This window comes from Saccostrea cucullata, unplaced genomic scaffold (genome assembly GCF_032062105.1).
Source record: "Saccostrea cucullata isolate Sc308-1 unplaced genomic scaffold, CSIRO_AGI_Scuc_v1 ctg10, whole genome shotgun sequence".
In the NCBI taxonomy this organism is placed as follows: domain Eukaryota; kingdom Metazoa; phylum Mollusca; class Bivalvia; order Ostreida; family Ostreidae; genus Saccostrea; species Saccostrea cuccullata.
Window position 1 is genome coordinate 202,278 of NW_026938566.1, and position 21,554 is coordinate 223,831.

General features: G+C 32.5%; 2 protein-coding genes across 4 annotated transcripts; both read left to right on the top strand.

The window, feature by feature from the left end:
• The first annotated feature begins 3,242 nt into the window (after positions 1–3,242).
• LOC134250679 (vesicular glutamate transporter 3-like) lies at positions 3,243–12,615 on the top strand. The gene is made up of 12 exons (XM_062733041.1): positions 3,243–3,357; positions 7,204–7,348; positions 7,564–7,706; positions 8,485–8,599; positions 8,720–8,807; positions 8,894–8,980; positions 10,311–10,450; positions 10,537–10,686; positions 10,834–10,966; positions 11,082–11,192; positions 11,277–11,398; positions 12,318–12,615. The coding sequence occupies exons 2-12, from the start codon at positions 7,205–7,207 to the stop codon at positions 12,606–12,608; spliced, it is 1,524 nt and encodes a 507-aa protein (XP_062589025.1). The 5' UTR covers positions 3,243–3,357; position 7,204; the 3' UTR covers positions 12,609–12,615.
• A 993-nt stretch (positions 12,616–13,608) lies between these two features.
• On the top strand, positions 13,609–20,175 carry LOC134250680 (vesicular glutamate transporter 3-like). Of its 3 annotated transcripts, none has more exons than XM_062733043.1 (12): positions 13,609–13,683; positions 15,220–15,364; positions 15,701–15,843; positions 16,870–16,984; positions 17,098–17,185; positions 17,280–17,366; positions 17,740–17,879; positions 17,977–18,126; positions 18,241–18,373; positions 18,499–18,609; positions 18,860–18,981; positions 19,689–20,121. In XM_062733043.1, the coding sequence occupies exons 2-12, from the start codon at positions 15,221–15,223 to the stop codon at positions 19,965–19,967; spliced, it is 1,512 nt and encodes a 503-aa protein (XP_062589027.1). In that variant the 5' UTR covers positions 13,609–13,683; position 15,220; the 3' UTR covers positions 19,968–20,121. The 3 variants fall into 3 exon arrangements, with proteins under 3 accessions (XP_062589027.1, XP_062589028.1, XP_062589026.1); XM_062733044.1 differs by having other exon boundaries at positions 13,628–13,683; positions 15,203–15,364; positions 18,580–18,609; positions 19,689–20,175; XM_062733042.1 differs by having other exon boundaries at positions 13,628–13,683; positions 15,203–15,364; positions 19,689–20,120.
• The last annotated feature ends 1,379 nt before the right edge of the window (positions 20,176–21,554 follow it).

Below are 21,554 nucleotides of genomic sequence, written 5' to 3' on the forward strand. Positions count from 1 at the left end.
AAGTTTAACACTACCCCGGGGATAATTAGTTCCAATTTATATTAATAGTTATGTAAAAACATCTCTGTACCATTAAATGTGCTGCTAGAATCCTACTGTTCTCTTAAAGAAATAATTATTCAACAATTTCGCACGAAACCTTCCCAAAATTTTTACATTTTGTTCATAACATCGAAAAAAATGTATAAATTCCCGTAAACCATACGATTCTAGCAGCACTTTCCAAAAACAAAAGAATAAGAACTTAAGATAGAAACAAAATTTAAGTTTCAAGGTATGCGGCGTAGTGTTGAACTTTTAAAATCTTTTTTGTTACAAACGACAGAGGAAAGGCTGATCGGCAAGTAAACACCCTCCCTGCTTTAATTTTACAAAGAAATTGCAGAATCATATTACCATACCTTATTCATACGCTTTATTCCCACAAGAATCACACATGATATTCATTCTAAATGCTTTTAAACTCCGATTTCTTGTGTTTGTTTACATCAATTCTCGTTACTTTTCACTTTCACTCTGCTACTGCATGATCAACAGTTATGACGTCACGGGTTTGGTATGTAACCCCTGTGATAACTACAGAGGCCCAGGAACGACAAAATTCCGTTGATATTATTCCTCTGCATATTTTGGTTCATTTTTACGACCTCAAATCAATCTAAGATATCGATTTTAAGAAATCGTTATCTCTAAATCTCACGACATATAGCTTTTTATGACGTCATATCATATAGGCAAGTAGAATATTTTATTGTAACCTTAACCTACCTGCGTTCAATCGATAACTCTTTAGCAGTTAGTATTTTGTAATACATTACTGAAGCAAAGATATTTATCTCAACCATCTACAACTATGTATTATTGTTTTTATGTTTCATGTACATAATTAGAGGCCACAAGGGGCCAGAATGCTAAATCTTTGACGCTTTATATCTAATAAGGGAGAAATATTTTGATAAGTATTACTGAACAAAAGATGTTCAAAATAATGTTCTGAACAATATGCAACCTTTCATTTTTTTGTTAAACGTCCCCATTAAGGAGTTGAATGGTCGGCCCCTAATTATTTCTTTTGCTAATAGCTCAAAAACGAAAAAGAATTTCTGAATAGTTGTTGAACAAAAAATGTTCAAAATCTTAAGAGCTTAAAAATGATATGGTTAAAAAGGGCCGATTCCTAAAATTAAGGGCCGTTAGGGGCCAAAAGCCGATTTTTTAAGTCTTTAATGTCCAATGTCTTTTTCAGATTGTGGAAAATCATTATTTTAGAATGAAAATCTCAATCAAAATCTTATCTCATCTCATCAAGAATTGGACGGAAGACCCACTCGTTGCTCGCAACGAGATCGTATCTAGTTCTTTTTTTTTTCTTTTCCTAGACGCCAACTTTGAGGCCTCATATCTCACTCATTTCTCAACGGATTTTGCTCAAATTTTCAGACGTTATAGACATTATTAAACTCTATCAGAATGTTGTCTAACATTTAAAAAAATTACTTCCGCTTTTGAGTTATTCCCCTTTAAACGGAAATTTATAGGCTTTCATTTCCAGACAAAGGCTCAGAAACCACAAAAGCTGGAGCAGAAATTCTACTGATTTTAGATAACAGAAGGATTGAAGTTGTGCATGCCGGTTTTTGTTTTTCGATTTCTGTATTCAAAATGGCGTCATATAGGGGTCAAAAATTAGAACACCAAAAAGAGCGAAAATTTACACATATTTTCCATTTTATCTTCTATATTAAAAATATTTTTTTAAAAACATATAGAACAAAATTTGTGCAGAATTACAAGATCTTTCAATTGATATATCGGAAAAAGGACTGACCCCTAAATTAGGGGATCTAGAGGGGCCGAATGTTTTTTCCAGACATCTCAAAAAGTATTGCGAATTTGTCATACATCAAAGAAGCAAAGTTGTTCAAAATCTCTAGCAGAGTCTATTGAGATCATCAAGAAACGTCCTGTGACGTCACTTCCGGCCAAACCGGAAGTAGTCAGAAAATGCATATTTTTGCCGTTCTTGACACGTTTTTGGGAAATATTTGTCACTGGAAGCATAAAACTTAATTTTCCGTCCGTCGACGTCACTTCCGGTCGAACAGGAAGTAGCAAAAAATGGCTTACTTTTGCAATTTTCAACATAGATTTGGATTTAAATCATTAGAGACGTCATTTCTCTATTTTTAAAAATAAAAGTTACTTCCGGTCAAACAGGACGGAAGACCTACTCGTTGCTTTGCAACGAGCTCGGCTCTAGTTTCTTCTCTGTCCGTTTCTTCCTCTACCATCCCTGTCTTTGGTATACCTTGCCTATTCTTTGATAGTGTTCTCAATGTCTTTACAGGTATGTAGAATCTCCAGTAGCTCTGTTTTTTTCCGAACACTTAGAGCTCTAAAATTATAGTAGCTGGAACTTGAATACATTTGTTTCTTTTTCAGTAAAGATATGTGTATACTATTCAAAGTAAAATACATTTACAGAAAATTTGTCGACACAATGAACAAATTTTAAATGAAAACATCCAGTTTATGTTTTAGTACTGAATAAATTATGTTTTTACTTCAACATTTTCAACGTTTAATCCTGTGCTCGACAGTGCTGACCCTACAGCACCTGGCTTCTGCACTTCCCCGTGTCTTATTACACAGATTTGCACATGACATCGTTAAAACTAAACGTTAATTAAGCTGTGTCAAAGCAAACATAATATAAATACTTACAAACTGGATGCAAATATGCAAGGTATCGGCCATGATTGCGCTTGATCGTGTCATATAAAAAAGTCGCAGATATTACATGTAGTTCGCATGTTGTCTACCCATGATGCTAAGTCAGATTCTTGGTATTGGATCAACTTAAGGCCGATGCCAACCCCCAACAAATATTCTCTCTCATTACAACAGTTTTATAATAAAACGCCTAACCATGGCCCCATAATACATAACGAACTATCAATATTTCATGTTGAACCACTGTTGGCCCAATAAAGGTAACCCAACTGCGATAATTCAACCATAATGTAAGATTGGTCCAATGATGCATTAAAACTATACATTGTTACAGGTTGGTGTGCATTTATATAGAATAGCGGGTTCGAAATTTTGATCGGTAAATAAACAATAAATATGAAATGATTTCAGTCGACCATTCTCGTAATGAAACATAATTATGGAGATTAATAATTAACCTTTTAACACTCTGTATTTCGGCTATTAAAAAATCCGGGTGGTGTAATGGAGGATACTAATGGAGCATAGCGAACATTATTTTATACACACGTCACCTACCCCAGACAATATATCAGGTGCTACAGGAGTTACGAAACAGGATTAAATACAGCCCTCTCCTTACAAGTACGTATATTTTTTTAATCTTACTATAATATATTTAAAGTTAACGTCATTTCAATAAGAAATAATATATAACCTATAAATAATACATCGAGAGTTCAAAAACAAGTTGTTACAACTTATATTAAGTTCCTTTCCCTTATAATAACTAACTTTTACTATATTTTAAAGAAGCATAACCATTTGTAATTATTCAGTTTCAAAGAGTGGTATTTTCGAAATAACATGTCACCTCTACTAATATTGTTCGGAACCTTTTATTTTTCGGTGCTCTGCACATTATAAAACCCGATGAGTTCAGAGTAGCTCTGACAGTGGCTCTGGCGAGAGCTAGCGAGACTTCGGCGATTGATAAATTCCTTTATTGTACTGTCGGTGAATACAATTGTCAGGTGGATTCCCTGGCCAACACACGTGATCACGAGTATAGTTATGTAAAAAATGTTTGTCCATTTAAATGCATACGAGATGCTGCTCGTTTTCCTTATCTTTGAAATGCTGGTATTCTGAACTTGATACGAACTGCGTATACGTTTTATTAAACATATTTTTCTCTAGTTAACAACAAATTAAAAACGCCCCTGATATTTTTAATAGTTTCTAATGTTTGCATTTTGTTCATAAGATTTTTTTTTATTTTGCATTCCACTGACATGATCATAGATTGACCTGAACCACGTGTTTAATTTTTTTTAATTGCCATTGCGTTCATTGGAATTCGTTGGAAAAAGATTTGCACAATTTTTTCCATGCTTTACACGCATACACGACCTCGATCTATTTATAGACTGCATTGTTCTTCGTCGTTCTCGACGAAAATTTATATCATAGAATATTCAGCTTCTAGATGGGATATCAGTTTTTTGATACCATTTCTTGTGTTCTAATAGAAGTATATTCATTAATCATGTATTTGGCGTAAACGTATTCAATCAACATTTACATTGGTCAGTTGTGGAAATCGATAGTGAGAGAAAGATTAATAATCCCCATGATTAAGGAGAGAGGGGGAATGGATTGAGCGCAGTTTTTTAATAATAGCTATGATGGTAGACATCATCAAAGACATTTTGTGTACATATATACGTACTGCATGTATAAACATATTTTGAAGTGGCGTTCATTACTTTTTTAAAAGCAATATATAACACTAAAATATGCTCAAACTTAGAAATTAAATTAAATAATAAGTTCCCCTTATAATAATGAATTGCCTCGAAATGCACACACTGTTAGGTTTTTTTTTAGTGTAGATCGATCTGATATTACACATTTACCGCGTATAAAATCGCGTGAAGAAAATTTATTGGAGATCAGTGAGCTGTAAAAAAAATTTTTGCATTATTTAAGTATAAGATGCATTTATTATTAATTGATAGATCAAATCATTAGCTTTTTTAAAAAAGCTAACCTTGTCATGTATTTGGCGTAAACGTATTCAATCAACAATTGGTCAGTTGCTCGTGGTAAGATCCTCTGAGCGCATTAATAGCAATAGCCATATAAGGCAAACAAAGGTTTTTTTTTAGTGTAGATCGATGATATTACACTTTTTTTTTACCAGCGTATCAGTCGCTAGTGAGCTGTAATTTTTGCAGTTAAGTATAAGATGTATTAATTGTTATTTACCCCCCCCCCCCAACTTAATCCACCCATTTCTGTTGAGAATCAGTCTTTCAGAAAGGTGTGGAAACACACATTTTTCACAGGACATGTTTCAGAAGAAACAGACTATAGCAATTTCCTGTTTACTGCCAATTTTATTTATAAAACCGGATCTACCTTATATAAAACCGGATCTACCCCATAACCTTTGAATAGGTAAACCTAAACTACGTGTCTTGAATTTAAATCACAATAACATTAGTAGGGGTGATGTGATAATTCTTAAATTGAGAATTATTTTTTTTATATAATATGAACGACCATCCTTATCTGCATTGTTTAAATTTATTTTCAATAAGGCCATAAGTGCCGGGTACATGTCAAAATTTCAAGTCTTCCAACTGCAGCAACCAATATCGAAATATTTATTTTTCAGACACCTTCAAGAAAATTTCAGTAAATTGAATAATATATTTTTCATTTAAATAATGAAATGTAAGGGTTTTGAAATATTTTTAAAGATATTTGAAGCAAAGAAACATTTATCTCTGTGTTACCAGGGTATTTTTGAACTGATTTTATCGCAAATCTCGCTTGAAAGTATTACACTTCGGCCGAAATAGCGTCATCTTGAGTGATGACACTCTCGGATTTGACAACTGAACAATTTGAATCACGGATTTCATTTTATAAATTTATAAAACAAGCGTTTTAATAGGTTGATTAGGACCCGCCCACTCTCGTGCGGTATTCTTTGCCTGTATAAGTTGGAGAGCGTCCAAGGGCCTAGCGAATGGCCATGTTTGATTGTCGGAAAGCGTTGTTGACTTTCTGAAGAAAAAAAACACAAAAAGCAAACAAAATATAAAATAATTTTTAGGATGTGATTTATACGTTACGAAGACGGTACATGAATATCATTCGATGGCGCACAGTATTTCATTTTACCCTACATGTATCTCTGCCGATTTACGGCATTTTACATTTTATAGGTGTTTGTTCTGTGCGACTTTTCAGTGCATTAAAAATCTTTTGTTCTCCATGTTTTAGTCACAAGTGAGCTATTTCTGATTGACAATATCTACGTGGTTTTTGGAGACCAGGTATTCCAACAATCTATTGGAATTCCCATGGGTACCAATTGCGCTCCGTTATTAGCGGACCTATTTTTATATTCATATGAAGCAGAATTTGTGCAAAATCTTATGCGTGAACAGAAGAAAACACTTGCTGTGGCCTTTAAATTAAAAATTAAGGAAAAAAGTAAAGATCTTCACAGGGAGAAGTTTGTCCATGGCACCTGATCCCACCTTTGATGTTTCCGGGGTCTGTGTTTGCTCTGCTCTTATTTTGTATTGTTTCATGGACTTTGAAATTGAATACTGTTCGTTATCTCCATATTCTTCTTCATTGCAAATACAAACAAATTTACAACGGGGGTAATACTGTAAATTATGCGATTACCCAGCTGATAACGGACCACTTGTTATTCAGTGAAAAAATATAAATTCATAGGTGGTAAAAGACGAAAAACATAGGATTTATTCAAAAGTTTACTGTTTTATTGTCACGACTGTCAAAAATACCATATTATGTGTGCTACTACATACCCATTTCAACCGTCGTCATGGCAATAAACATGCCGACCATAAAAATATAAATCCTTGTGCTTTTTTTAAGGCAGTGCAATTTTTACTGTAACGGCGAATGTTATTCAAATTAAGAAATATCACTTATAATTCATGTTAAAAATAAATAATGTAACAACATTTACCAAATCTAAGTACGTTTAATTTTATTGATGAACTGAAGAAAAAACGAGACATGTGGCCCGAGGAACATGCATTTGATACGAACATGACATGTATTCAGTCAACTGCTGCCAGTTGTGGAGCATCTTATTTGAAGATCATTATACAGATAATACCCACACTCACAATAATTTACTATGGTATTGCGTAGGTCTACTAAATACTTAGTGCAATTAGTACCACTTTTTTGCCCGTTTTCTACAGCTGTTCTACTTTCTTGGAAACATTCCATATCTTCGGCTTCACATTTGAGAAAGTGGGCGGGCCTATAAAAAAAGCACCAATCAGATTCTTTGTTGGATTTTGCAATTGAAGATCAGTAAGATTCAATTGAATTTCAGTCAGATTCATCAGTGTCGTCACTTAACACATCACAATATCGGTCAAGGTGTATACTTTCGAGAAAGATTTGCGATAATACTATTAATTACAGCATGGGATGTCCAAAAAGATTTACCGTTTCCTTCCTGGCTTTTCTGGGTTTTCTGATTCTGTTTGGCTTTAGGACTGTTATCACCATTATAATGATCTACGTCATTAAAGACAACGACAATAACAGGGCAACAATATATAAAGAGGTGAGCTATTTTTCACCATATATCATCACTCTATAATTCACAATTACACAGACATTTTGATATCCTTCTGCTAACAATTGGTAATACACTTTTGTCTCAAAATTCCATTTTGCAATTTTAAATAGGACAAGAAAACAAAACTTTGTGTTAATATCAAAAGGAAAAAATTATATAGTTTCGACTTTGAAACTGATTTTAATTTGAGTATATTTTAGTGCACCATCAATGGTACAGTGTTTGACCTCCATTTAGACTGGAGTGTGGCCACTTCTCAGTATTTTAACACGGCCTATTTTGTGGGGCATTTCATCTCCCAGCTGCCGGGAGGAATCCTAGCTGCCCGGTTCTCTCCAACAAAGTGAGTCAACTCTCTGCCACCACTGGTTTGTTCATGTTAAAGTCATCCTGAAAAAATCTTATCGGACGTAAAAATTTGCAGTCTTAAATGATGTTATGTACATCCATATTAAATTCTTATCCAGAGTGAATATTTGCTACAATTAACTGATTCTCCGCTTGTTTTGTTTTTCAACTGAATCATTGCAAACTGGAATTATCACATAGTACGAGTTCACTTTCCAAATTATATTTTATAACATAATAGTAGTAATTGCATCATGTGCGTAGTTGTTTTGACCTATCAAAGTATTTGCACAAAGGTTAAACTTATTATATCAATCCTAAATCAAAAAATAAACATCTGAGACACACAGTTTGTTCCAACGGTTTATTTATCTCTAATTTTTTATTATTTGATAAGGTTGTTAATATTAGATATGCATGCTTAATTAATTCACAGACATTCTCTCTAAATATTGCGATATTTCCTGACGTTCAGTAGTGACAATTCTGACAAATGTGTTTAAATACTCTTTATCTTTTTGAATTATCATTCAACCCACAAATATAATCAATTTTATTTCATTGTTCTTTTCTTGAATAAACAGACAGGGGACTATTTCAGCAGAAAAAAATCTCATATCGTATATGTTTTTATTAAATACGTGTAAATGTTTCTGCTAATATCCAAACTCGAAAATGGATACATATATTTTTAAATGTTTTCGGATATATCATAAAAGAATCATGTATTCATATATTATATTGTTTTACACGGAAGTTTTTTCTGCTTATAGATTGTTCGGTGGAGTGGTATTTATCAGCGGAGGGTGTTTCTGGGTTTTAGCATTTTTAATGAAGTATAGTCCAGTAGTGGTGTTTGTAACTAGATTTATACAAGGCCTTGTAGAGGTATTTATTGTCTATAAATGAACAAATTAAAATAATTATTCATAAAAACATCTACGAATAAAAAGACATCAAAAACTCAATGTATGAATACCTGTATATATGCGATTATTATATTTTAAGGGTGTAAGTCAGCCTGCCATGAGTTCTGTGATTTCTGCTTGGGCTCCAAAATCAGAACGAACAAGAATTGTGGGATTCTCTTTCTCAGGTATAATTTTCCCCAGTAAAATTAAAGTTTTGACATTTAAAGTAAACATAAATGATTCATTTTATGAAGCGAAAACCTCCTTATAGGTATCTATCTGAGCACCACAGTGGCATCTGTAATTACCGGGGCGACCACGTGTTACGTCAGCTGGAATTCCGGATTCCTCATTTACGGTAATAATGTCTTACACTGTAAGACAATGAAATCCACCTGCTGTAAGTTACAGCAGGTGGATTTCATTATCATTTTACGACATTTATGTCCATGTAAAGATCAGAGTTCTATATTAGGACACAAAATAAATTTGATATTCTTTGTTTTATATTAGTATAATTATTATGGCTTACGCATTGGACACATCTCCATATGTTTCATGAAATATTTGAGGTTTATTATCATTTCTACATTCAAAAGCAGTAAAGTCCATGTAAATTTCAAATTGCTTTCTGAGGCCCATGAGAGTAAATAATTTTCAGAAAATACATTAATGATCGAAAGCAAAAGCTTGTCTGTAATTGGTCTAGATGAATAATTCGGTCTAGATGAATCTTTACACAATTAATTTCTCAAGGTTTCATATTAAGTCTCTTGATTGTAAGTTACATGTAAATATTGCACATCACATCAGAATTTATAAGGCTTTTTCGATTTTAATTCTTTATATAATTTTCACGTAATTCAGAGACCACTCTGCATTTACCTTCTGTGTTTAGATAACCACTTTCGTATTAAATCATCAAGATAGTTGATTTTAAGAATCATGGAATCTCTCCATAATTTCTTCATATTCATTTGGATTGCATGACTTTTAAGTTATTTTTCATAAAATATATCCAAAAAAATATCTTGAACTTGCTATCTAGAAATCTCACTTTCCATATCCATAATATCACTAACAGACCTTATACATGTATCTTACTTAAAACTTTTCAAAAATTGAAGAACATAAAACAGTGATTGTTTCAGAATAGCTTTGAGAGTACAATATAATGATACTTGCTTATAGAAAGATAACCATTTAAAAAATAGCTGATACTCTCTCACTTAACAAAATAAACATCGTGTTTACATGTCTCAGGCTGTAGATTTTTGAGAGATAGTTATTGGCCGTACTGACCACATTTAATTCTTTCACTCACAAAATACACAATTTCATGAGGCTTATACTTCTTATATAAACAATCAATCTAATTCTTTGACCTGTCTTATGCGTATGCTTGCTCAGTTTTGCGTGTAAAAAGCATGATTAGTACTCAGTTTTCTTACTTGTGCAAATGGATGAACAGTTTTGTCTGTTTAACGTCCCATTGAGTATTTTTCACTTATATTGAGAAGCCACCACTTGCCGGTGGAGAGCTGCGAATTTACACATAAGGCCTTTGCACAGGGAAGGATCTTGTTTTGCTCCAACCTTGGTTACCTGACCAACCAGACGGCAAGCAGACGATGGGATGGACAGATAATTTTGCTGAATTAACAAAGTATATATCATTTGTGTTACAGGTAGTTTAGGCATTGTGTGGTCACTGTTTTGGCTCTGTACGATTTACGACAGTCCAACACTTCATCCCTCTCTGGAAGAGAAAGAGAGTCGCATTTTCGAGGAAGAAGGTTCTCATGTTCAAATTGCATCTGCAGCTGTGGTGAGATTTCCATAATTTAATGCAAATAATTTACTTCTTTTAAAACATTTCAAAAATATTTATATAAACAATCGTCTTTAATACAGGCTAGAAACGTTCCTTGGAAACGAATTTTTTCATCCCCTTCTGTGTGGGTATTATTCCTCCTTAATTTCACACGAGCTTGGATTGTTGCCACGATGATGACCGAAATACCTCAGTATTTTGCTGATGTCTTTAGACTCAATGTGGCATCGGTAAAAAAAACTTTATTATACGATGATTATATATACATGTATACATATTTTTTATTTAATTTTAAATCCCTTTATTATTTTAATTTTAAATACGAATACGGCAAAAATTAACTGTTGATTCCAAATTCCAACTTTTCTTCTTTTAAGATTGGATTCCTGACAGCATTTCCTCCAGTTCTGATGACTATTTCTATCATATTTAGTGGAATCTTTTTTGATAAATTAATCAAAACAGAAAAAGTATCAGTCACATTTGGCCGAAAATTGGCAATTTCAATCGGTAGGTAGGGAATGCCACTATATGCATTTTATTAATTTTAGACATACGTGTCCTATATTCTCTTCTCATGTATTCATTTATTTCAGAAATAATCGGATTAAATTTCATTTTTCAGGGTTTGGGTCTGAGGCTGTCGCTGTCTTGGTCTTGGGTTTTGTCAGAAGTTATTCAGTAGCGTGTGTCCTGTTAATTATAGGAGAAGGAATGGCGGGAATAGCAACTCCAAGTAATAGTTAACTGATTGGTAATATAGTGCCGAAACATTCTTATTAGTCAATTTACCTTCTAACAATATCGTATTGATACTTAGGTTATAAAGCAAATCCAGTAGACCTGGCACCCCAATATTCCAGTGTTCTGATGGGGTTAGTGAGACTGGGTTTGTTTGGTGCCATCACAAGTACGGCGTTGGCCGGAGCCCTCAGACGAAAGGTACAGTGAATAACCGTTTGGCTTTATTTCCAATATCATCCTTTCTGCTAATTTGTTAAAAAAGAGGACATAATATCGAAAATTTCTCTTGTCTAATAATATCGCATTCTCTCTTCTGTTACAGATTTAAAGATATAATTACTAATCTGTTTTTAATTGAAGTTTTTCGTCGTCTCATGTTCAGCTTCTTTTCTAAAACCCCTGAACTAATTCAACCAATTTTGGTGTAGAGCATATATAGGAAGAACGGAGCAAAATTGGTAAAATTATGGGCTCCAAGTCTCCTCTCAAAGCATCTGAGGAGTTGGGAATAAAATTATCAAAGTTCTTGCAATTTTCAGATTTTTTTTAAATCAACCAAACGGTTAGCGTGATTATAAAAAAACCCAGTAAGTCCTTTACCAAAATCATTAATTTCCTGACCCCAGGGTCAAAGGTTCTAGGGTAAAGGTTCTATTAAACATAAATTTGAATTGTCTTCTTCTCTCACTCTGTATTCAATCTAAACTGAATTGAATTTATTAATCTCTTTACAATTTTACAATTGTATACCGAGATATACATGTAAACAACAATGATGACAACTGAAAACACATTTATAGCATGCGGATAGACAAATAGTACAATTATAAGTATAGATCAGACAGACTAAATGCATAGTTATAAGGAGCACCGGTTGTCTCCTCTAAAACTGTGAAATTAATGATCCTTGGGTATAGGTACCAGGTATCTTTTATGAGGGCGGGGTTCTCTTCATTATATGGTGAAAAATACATTTATCATTTGAACATCTCTTCCTGTATTCCCGGTCTCAATGGAGGAAAACAAAAATGTGTGAACCACATATGCACATTTCATATAAAATAGAAGTTGAAATAAGCTGTTTTAAGTTAATATATGTATATATTTTTCCTTTAAGAATGCGGAGTCTTGGAAGCATATATTAGTAATTACAGGATCCATGCATTTGTTTGCGGTCATATGTTTTGCTGTGTTTGGATCTGGAAGAGAACAAGAATGGGCCAACTCAGGGTATAATGAAATCAAAATTCCAGAAGAAGAAAACATAAGCCCTTACGGATCTACCTCTGAAACCCAACAGTTTAAAACAGATGTGATTGGAATAAATTACAGTAAAGATAGCAACTCTCAAAATGACAGTGTACATTTTAATTATTCTGAACAATTACAGTCAACAATAAAAGAATGAATGGAAACTTTTGTATGTTTTTATTACTGTAGTATTTGTCAACTAATACAGTGTTTTGCAGCATTATAAGTTTAAATTGAATATGACTAAATGAAATGTCAGTCAATTTGAACTAATTATGCTTCTGTTTTTCATTACATTTTTTAGTGATTGATTTCCGGTATTCTAACATTTCTGATAATGTGTTAATATTGTCTAGTAGCTTTTTATTGTCAATCAGCTCCCCATAATAAAAAAGACATATCCCGACTTAAAAAGTAAAAGTACAATCTAAAACAAATCGAACAACATATACAAGCAAATTAAGAACACATTTCCATTTAAAAAAAATTAATATTAAAATGAAACAAGACGAGCACAGGAAAACGCTTTTTAACAGTTATAACCAAATAATAAATCTTATTTAGTGAGCTCAATAAAAAATAGGGAATATAGTAAAATTCCCTCTCTCTTTCTCTCTCTCTCTCTTTACTTTTCTAATAAAAAGTTGTCAAGGAAAATTAGGCAACATAATGTCTAAAGGATCTGAATTTTGGTGCGCATATTGTCAATTTTCACTGATCAGACGTGAGCAGAAAATTCTTATTAGGATGGGCATCTTTTGCACACACTGCGTACCGAATGAAACAAAAAAGGAAAAAAAGCTATTAAATAAATTGTACAGACACTATTATTATAGGAACGATTTTCTTTTTGAAATTTACATCTTAACATTTTTTTTCTCTCGAAATGTTAATGTTTATTAATATCAAACCCAACCAGCTACCGTATGCTTTTCGAAGTTGCATGTTAATATTATTTCTTTTAGATGTCATGTACTTTTATAATTAATATGAAATAGACCAATTTAAAGTGAGATACAGAGGATCATTGATAATCTAAATAAAATATTCGGCACACATCCTATATCTTTTGTTCAATATCCGGATGCCTTACTCTGTACCAGAGGACTGTGTGCTACTGCCTACACACGGCACAACATGGAGTCCTTCAATGTACTGTGTATACATTTGTATGATGTAAATTTCTAGACTGGGATAATATACAGCTTTATTACAGAGTCTTTCTATTTCAAGTATGTATAAACAGTTAAATTGTTAAATACATTCGTAAAATGTTTCATCATCTCCCAAGTGGTAAAGTATTATATACATATAGATGCTGTGCATTTCATGTATATATAGTTACATACGAGGGCTGTTCAATAAATAATGTCATGAACTGTTTGACATACAATACAGATATCATATGACATTAAACTTGACGTTCTCTCATTATTGAATTTTTACTGAATTTATAACAGTTTATGTGACCACTTTTCATCACTAAATGAGAAGCATATGAATATAATGGCTATTCGAGACACTGCAAAATCATAAATATATGATAAAGAAAGTAAACTAGAGTGAAAATAAATGCTACATGAAAGCTGCTGAAAGTAAAACTTGTTATGAAAAAATGCGGATAAGAAGAAATATTCAATGAAATATGTGTCATTTATAGCAACCGATGCCTGATTTATATACAAATCCCACTTTTCAATGATAAAAAAATTATATAATGGGCATCAAAAATGGGTACCCTCCTTGCCAACAAAAATTATAACAACTTATGTATTGTTTGCCTTTCAACAATAATATTTGATGATGTATGATTGACTTTAAAACACATAGGAGAAATAGACATAAAATAAATTGTACATTTACACTATTTTTAAGAAACGATTATCTTAAAAAAATTTACATCTTACCATTTTTTTTTCTCGAAATGTTAATGTTTATTAATATCAAACCCAACCAGCTATGCTTTTTGAAGTTAAATGTTAATATTTTTTTTAATATGTACTTTTATAATTAATATGAAATAAGGCAATTTAAAGTGAGATACAGAAAGTTAATGTTTTTTCAATAAAAATATTTGCACACATCTATATCTTTTGACTTGTTTCTATTTCCTCTCTTGTAAAAAAACACCTTTCAGCCTACAAACGGCACACACCAGGAAATCATGGACGTCTATTTTCAAGTATACGGTCATACACAAAAATGTAAATTTATAAACAATCAGAAATTGGATAAGCTTTATTACAGACATGTGTTTGAATTAAAAGAGATTAAATTGTAAAATCATGAAAATAAATCATTGAAAAGTGGTAAAGTATTATATACATGTACATGTTGTGCATTTCATGTATATATAGTGACATATATATGCAAACTACAACAGAAATATCATAGTGTCGGGTAATCAATATGAAAAATAAAAATAAATATATACGTAACAGTTAAAAGCGCTAAACTTATGATGTTAGAACGTTTATATGTAGATTGAACTTCATAGAATTATAGGCTGTGGACTTTTTAAAATTATTTTTTTAATTCTAAAATTAATATTTTTAAATGCAAAGAGATATATCTTTCATATTGTTTAATTTTATTGCAATCAGTGCAGCATTATAATGCTGGCGTCCCAGTATAAATGTATTATTCTCAAAGGTACGTTAAGCAATCAATTAAGCAACATACGTACAAACACTTATGTCCACCATTGGCATTCTTTAACTGTTTTTATACTATGCGTATAACTTCTTTAAGTGTGAATTGAATTCCAGCATGGGATGTCCAAAAAGATTCACCGTTTCCTTCCTGGCTTTTCTGGGTTTCCTGATTCTGTTTGGCTTTAGGACTGTTATCACCATAATAATGATTTACGTCATAAAAGACAACGACAATAACAAGGCAACGTTATTTAAAGAGGTGAGCAATTTTAAGTTGATGATTTTTTTCCACAGTTAAAATGAATTACCGTGTAAGTTAAAATGATCACTTTATACAGCTTAATGGTAGTACAGTTCTTTTTATAATAACAAAATAAGGGTTTTGCTTTTTTAAATTGTTGAAAATTTTTTTGTGAAAATTCTTAAGATTAAAAATGCATGAGGCCATGGGCTTTCATATGCATAAATTTATTTCGAAAGAATTGTAGGATAATTGAAATAAAATACAGAAAAAAAAAAATTAAGACTCCATGTTTGTATCATAAGGATCAAATGATCAAGTTTTTTTGTTAGAAACTCTTTTGATTTTTTTTAGTGCACCATCAATGGTACAGTGTTTGACCTTCAGTTAGATTGGAGCGTAGCCACTTCTCAGTATTTTAACACTGCCTATTTTATGGGGCAAGTCATCTTCCAGCTGCCAGGAGGAATTCTAGCCGTCCGATTCTCTCCAACAAAGTGAGTCAACTCTCTGTCTATGAACTCTCTTTCTTTTATACATGTACTGATTTATTCATAATGCACGTAATTGTGATCAGAACCACTTAATGTTTTACGCTTTATAAGTGGGCGTCATAATTTTTAAAGCTAAATTCTAATGTTGATCAGGATAGGACAGAACATTTTGTATTCTTTAAGGATATTTCCAAAATAAACCCCAAAGTATATACTAGTATTCTTTTTTACTACTCATACTTGTCCATTGCTTTGCAACTAAAATTATATCAACTGAAATAATAAACCTTAAAGTTTTTATAATGTACCAGTGATTACATTTATAAGCAAGTGTATTATATTTTCTGTTACATCAAATAAAGTTATTATTTTTGCAGATGCCTTTAAACTATATTTTGACCTACTAAAATATATGTTAAAGGTTATAAACTTATAATCATTATCATAATGATGTGTTATTTGAGCTGACTTTTCGTATTTTTTTTCTTTTAAATATGTAACATTATGAAGCCGAAAAACTTCTTCTCTTGGGTTCTAATGCAAATGAAAAGATGGTTATCTATCTCAAATTTCTAGAAAAAAAAATATGAATCCAAAAATTGCTGAAATACATACTCATTAAATCACGAGGAGCATCCTTTGTAGACTGATTACACCCTGTGTATTGAACATATCTGTAGTGAAATTGGTGGTAACCAGCCTAGCAATTGGTGGAAATAATGCAAGTCAAATGCAATAAATGTCACTATGACAACTATATATAAAATTGCTGACTTTTAACAAGATATTTGAAAACCCTGTAACATTTATTTATTTGTCAGTAGTCTATCTTGTTTTAAAAATGAATCAAATTCAATCATAACAAATCGGTTTGGAGACTTAAACGCAAGATGCAGGTTAAAGTTGAATATTACTAGTATCATATAAATAGTGAAAGTGTTGGTATTTTTTACTATGTTGGATTTAGACCAATCAGAGATCTAGGGATTGTCCAAACATATCATACGATAACTTTATTTATGTTTGTAGACTGTTTGGTGGTGCAATATTTATAAGCGGAGGGTGTTTCTGGGTTTTAGCATTTTTAATGAAGTATAGTCCAGCCGTGGTGTTTGTGACTAGATTTATACAAGGCCTTGTAGAGGTACTTATTGTGTATATATTAATAAAAAAAAAAGTTTCAGAAAAAATATTAAGAAGAGATATGAATCAAAAGCTACACGTATCAATATCTTTCCTTTTTTATTGCATTTGAAGGGTATCTGTCTACCTTCAATGGGTTCCGTGATGTCCGCTTGGGCACCAAAGTCGGAACGGACTAGAATTGTGGGATTCTCATACTCAGGTGTAGAAGCTGTGTTTTTTGGTTAAAAACAAACTTTTAGCATGAAATTGACATAGAAATGGTTTGTTTTAAAACCTGAGATATATACTTACAGGTATCTACTTAAGTATCACAGTGGCTTCTATGATCACCGGTACCACAACGTGTTACGTCAGCTGGAACGCGGGATTCCTTATTTACGGTAATAATTTCTTTCAAAGTGAAATTATATTGTCATTTTGGACTTCCTTAAATATTTATAAGATAATTGAACTCATTTGAAGATTGGTAAGAATATTTGAGGATAGGTGCAAAGTTAACTTTGTGTTCCATCCAAATCTAAATGTACCTTGAGAGGCAGAATCAGAAACTCATAGAAGAAAAGTAGGGGAACCTCTTGCAGAAGCACGTCTACATTTTCATCTTGTCAGTTGTCTACAGATGTTCCTTGTTATAAATATTAAATTAACTGTAGTATCATACTTAGTTCTCGCATTTGGACGAAGAGACAGACGGATAGACAGATAACTTTGTTAGATTACCGTAGAAAACATGTCATTTTTATAGTTTTACAGGTAGTTTCAGCATCATTTTGTCACTGTTTTGGCTCTGTACAATTTACGACAGTCCAACACTTCATCCCTCTATGGACGAGAAAGAGAAAGACATTTTCGAGAAAGACGGTTCTCACGTTAAAATTGCGTCTGCAGCTGTGGTGAGATAATTTTTTTTAATCCAGATGCTAACATATAGTGACTACGTTGAAAATAAATCCAAAAACCTTAGTTCCATTTTTTTTTATCTTTTAACAGGCAAGAAACATTCCTTGGATACAAATCTTTTTATCCCCTCCTGTTTGGGTATTATTCCTCGTTAATTTCACACGGTCTTGGGTTCTCGCTACGATGATGACCGAAATACCTCAGTACTTCGCTGATGTCTTTCAGCTAAATGTTGCATCGGTAAAACAATTTATGAATTATAAGAACAGCTTTAAAGCAATTAAGATTAATTTGTGTCCGGGATTCAACCCTTGTTTTAAATTATATAAAGTGCCCAACTTTTCTTTCTCTCAGATTGGGTTCCTAACAGGTTTCCCTCCTATTCTGTTGTCCGTTTCAATGATAATTAGTGGGATCCTTTTCGACAAATTAATCAAAAGAGAAAAAATTTCTGTCACCTTTGGTCGAAAATTGGCAATTTCAATAGGTAGGTAAGGAATGTAACCACATGGGAGTTTTGTGCTGATTTAAGACATTCAACTTTATCAAGAATCTTACATGTACTCATATTTAGAAAATATGACAAAGACTTTAATTTATTTCCAATTTTAGGATTTGGATCTGAGGCTGTCGCCATCTTAGTTTTGAGTTTTGTTGGAAATTATCTGGTTGCAAGTGTCTTGTTAGTTATAGGAGAAGGATTAGCGGGCCTAGGAACTGCAGGTAAAACATAGGCCTACACAATTTTTTTAATTGCAAGAAAAATATATCAGCGTATTCCTACGAACGTGTCTCTCGCAACCATTTTATTCTGGTGTATTTTATTCAACAATGATCAATTTTTGAATTTTTTCTCGCGCTTATATATACCAAACACCTTTCATGCCAAATTACCGGTATATTTGTCGCAAATATATTTTGATTCTTATATGTAAAAACTAATCTGAACAAAACTACACTATTTGAATCTTAGCATATCTGGTAAATCCAGTAGACTTAGCACCCCAGTATTCCAGTGTTCTGGTAGGACTTGTAAGACTGGGTTTATTAGGGGCTGTCACAAGTACAGCGATGGCAGGAGCCATAAGACAAAAGGTAAGTGTGCGCATGACTTGTTTCTACATTTCTGTAAGTTCATCAAAAAGAGGGCGTTTTTACTAAGTATTTACGTCCCCATAATCGAAAAATGTTGGGGTATATTGTTTTTGCCCTGTCCATCAGTCTGTTTATCTGCTTGTCCGCAAAACCTCAGACCTTAATTGTCCGTATGTTTTGATTGGATGAAGCTTTGGCTTTTATACTTTTGAACAGCAATTGTTAGAGCTTTCATTCACAGATGCAATCCTTGTGACAAGAACTTTCTTTAGGTCACCATTTTTACCTTGACCTTGGAATTTGACCTACTTTTGATAAACTTTAATCTTGGACAAAACTTTTGAACAGTCAGTTCTGGGGGGTTTATATTCCACGTGTAAATGTATTATTACAAGGCCTCTCTTTGGATACATGTACCATTATATTTGACCCTTTTACCTTGACCATGGAATTGGATCCACTTTTTGGGTAACAACAATTTTCAGATCTCTTGAACTTCAAAATAAACATAGTGCAACAACTATGATACATCATACAAATGCATTTCTTTTTCCATGGGAGGTGAAAGATGTCTTAGAAAATCTAATAACAATAAAATATTTTCAAAGGAGCAGCGATAGCTAGACCAAGAAAGATAGCCCCTGGCGATTTTTTGTTTAATTAAACTAAGATTAAACATTAGAATGTATATATATTTTTACTTTCAGAATGCACAGTCGTGGACACGGATATTGGTAATTACAGGATCCATACATTTGTTTTCTGTTATATGTTTTGCTATATTTGGATCTGGGAAAGAACAAGAATGGGCCAAGTCAGGGTATACCCGGATAAAAACGCCAGAAAAAGAATACATAAGGACATACGGATCTACCTCTGAAACTCCACAAGTTGAAACAGATACAAGTGGAATAAAGTATAAAAACGATCAAAAAGGCCATGAACCTATTTTGAATATTTCCAAACAACAGTTACAAAGCAAATAGTTGCAATGTTTTGCAAATTATGTTTATTTGTTAATTTAGAAAAAATCGTCACGATTTTTCTTCTCTTGTTTAAAATAAGTGAATTTTAGTTAAATGTCTCCAAGAAAAAAACAAAGCAGCAGTTCCATTCAATCAGACAGATTTTGTTCATTTATATGATACATCTTTACATTGAAAGAACCCCAAAAGGGTCTTTTTTACGCAAAAAATATCACACTTGTATTATTTTTATGTATACATATGACCCATGATTCACAATGCTCATATGATATTTCTTTCTATTTTTGATTGTGTACAAAAAAAAACTTTTTTACAAATTATAATAACAATAATACATGTAAATGTGTACGAAAGTACTTTTTCAAAAAAACATCATGCATTCACCTCATCCTTACCCATCACAAAAAAATCATGGTTTGAAGACTTTTGAAATTCCTCACTAGTAAACAGGTTATTGCTTGCTCTTTATAAAGTACGAGGGCTGTTCAATAAATAATGTCTCGGTGCTCGGAAATAAACAAAAAAATCTTTTTAATGATTTCCCTTAAATATTCACTTTTAATTAAAATGCACGTCCGTAACATTTTTAATTCAATTTCTAACTGTGTTTAGAACACATTTTTGAGTATGTCCCTTCGTATACTGGAATAAAGCAGATCCTATAATTTCCTGGACTTTTTTTTTCTGAAAGGTTGGAAAATGAAACAAGTCAAAAGGTGAAAGATCTGGCGAATATTGTTGGTGTGACAAAACATAAACGTTTCTGTTTATCTCCAAAACTCCTTTACTCATCAGGGCGTGCGGGTTTGGACGCAGTCATGAAGAAATTTATTGTAGTGGATTCCTGATTCTGGTTCCTTCCTTTCATAAACCTTTGGATTTTTTTGCAAAAATTTTGCTTTCTAGACTCCTCCATAAACTGAACAACCTCCCCGAATACGAATTTGAACAACAAGACCACTAGCTCTTGCAATTCTTTGCTCTTCTCAGACCTTTGCTGTTTTGTCAATAACATCTTATTGTAAATTTTTGTTTTGAGGGTTTTAAGCAATAGATTCAAGTTTCATTATCTGTTTGAATTTCAGACAAACGTGGATAACTACAATTTCTGTTGTTTTTTTTTAAACAATTGTTTAGATATTCTTACACACTGTCTTTTTCACTCATTTTTCAAAATATAGGGTGACCTTTGAGTTCTAAGCTTTTTTACTGTCAAATGTTTCTGTAAAACAGTGTGAACTACTCCCAAAATTTGCTATGTGTCTTAAAGTCAATCATACATCATCAATGATTATTTGTTGAATATTGGCAAACAGTACATTGGTTGTTAAAATTCCTTGTTGCCAAGGAGAGTACCCATTTTTGATGCCCATTATATCATTTTTGTTCATTGAAATCCACCTGCTCGTGTGATGTGTCTATAAAACAAACATTGGTTGCTGTAAATTTCACATATTTCAGTGAATATTTCTTGGGATTCTTAACAAGTTTTACAGCATGCAGCTTTAATGAAGCAGTTAATTTCACTCTATTTTACTGATTCTTTACCATTCATTTTTAATGCAGTGTCTCAAATGGCCCTTGTTT

Coding starts and splice junctions, on each gene's coding strand:
- LOC134250680 (XM_062733043.1), top strand. CDS start 15,221: ATGGGATGTCCAAAAAGATTCACCGTTTCCTTCCTGGCTTTTCTGGGT. Junction 18,374..18,498: donor AAAATTGGCAATTTCAATAG/GTAGGTAAGGAA, acceptor TTCCAATTTTAG/GATTTGGATCTGAGGCTGTC. Junction 18,982..19,688: donor CAGGAGCCATAAGACAAAAG/GTAAGTGTGCGC, acceptor TTTTACTTTCAG/AATGCACAGTCGTGGACACG.
- LOC134250679 (XM_062733041.1), top strand. CDS start 7,205: ATGGGATGTCCAAAAAGATTTACCGTTTCCTTCCTGGCTTTTCTGGGT. Junction 10,451..10,536: donor AAATTGCATCTGCAGCTGTG/GTGAGATTTCCA, acceptor TCTTTAATACAG/GCTAGAAACGTTCCTTGGAA. Junction 10,967..11,081: donor AAAATTGGCAATTTCAATCG/GTAGGTAGGGAA, acceptor TTCATTTTTCAG/GGTTTGGGTCTGAGGCTGTC.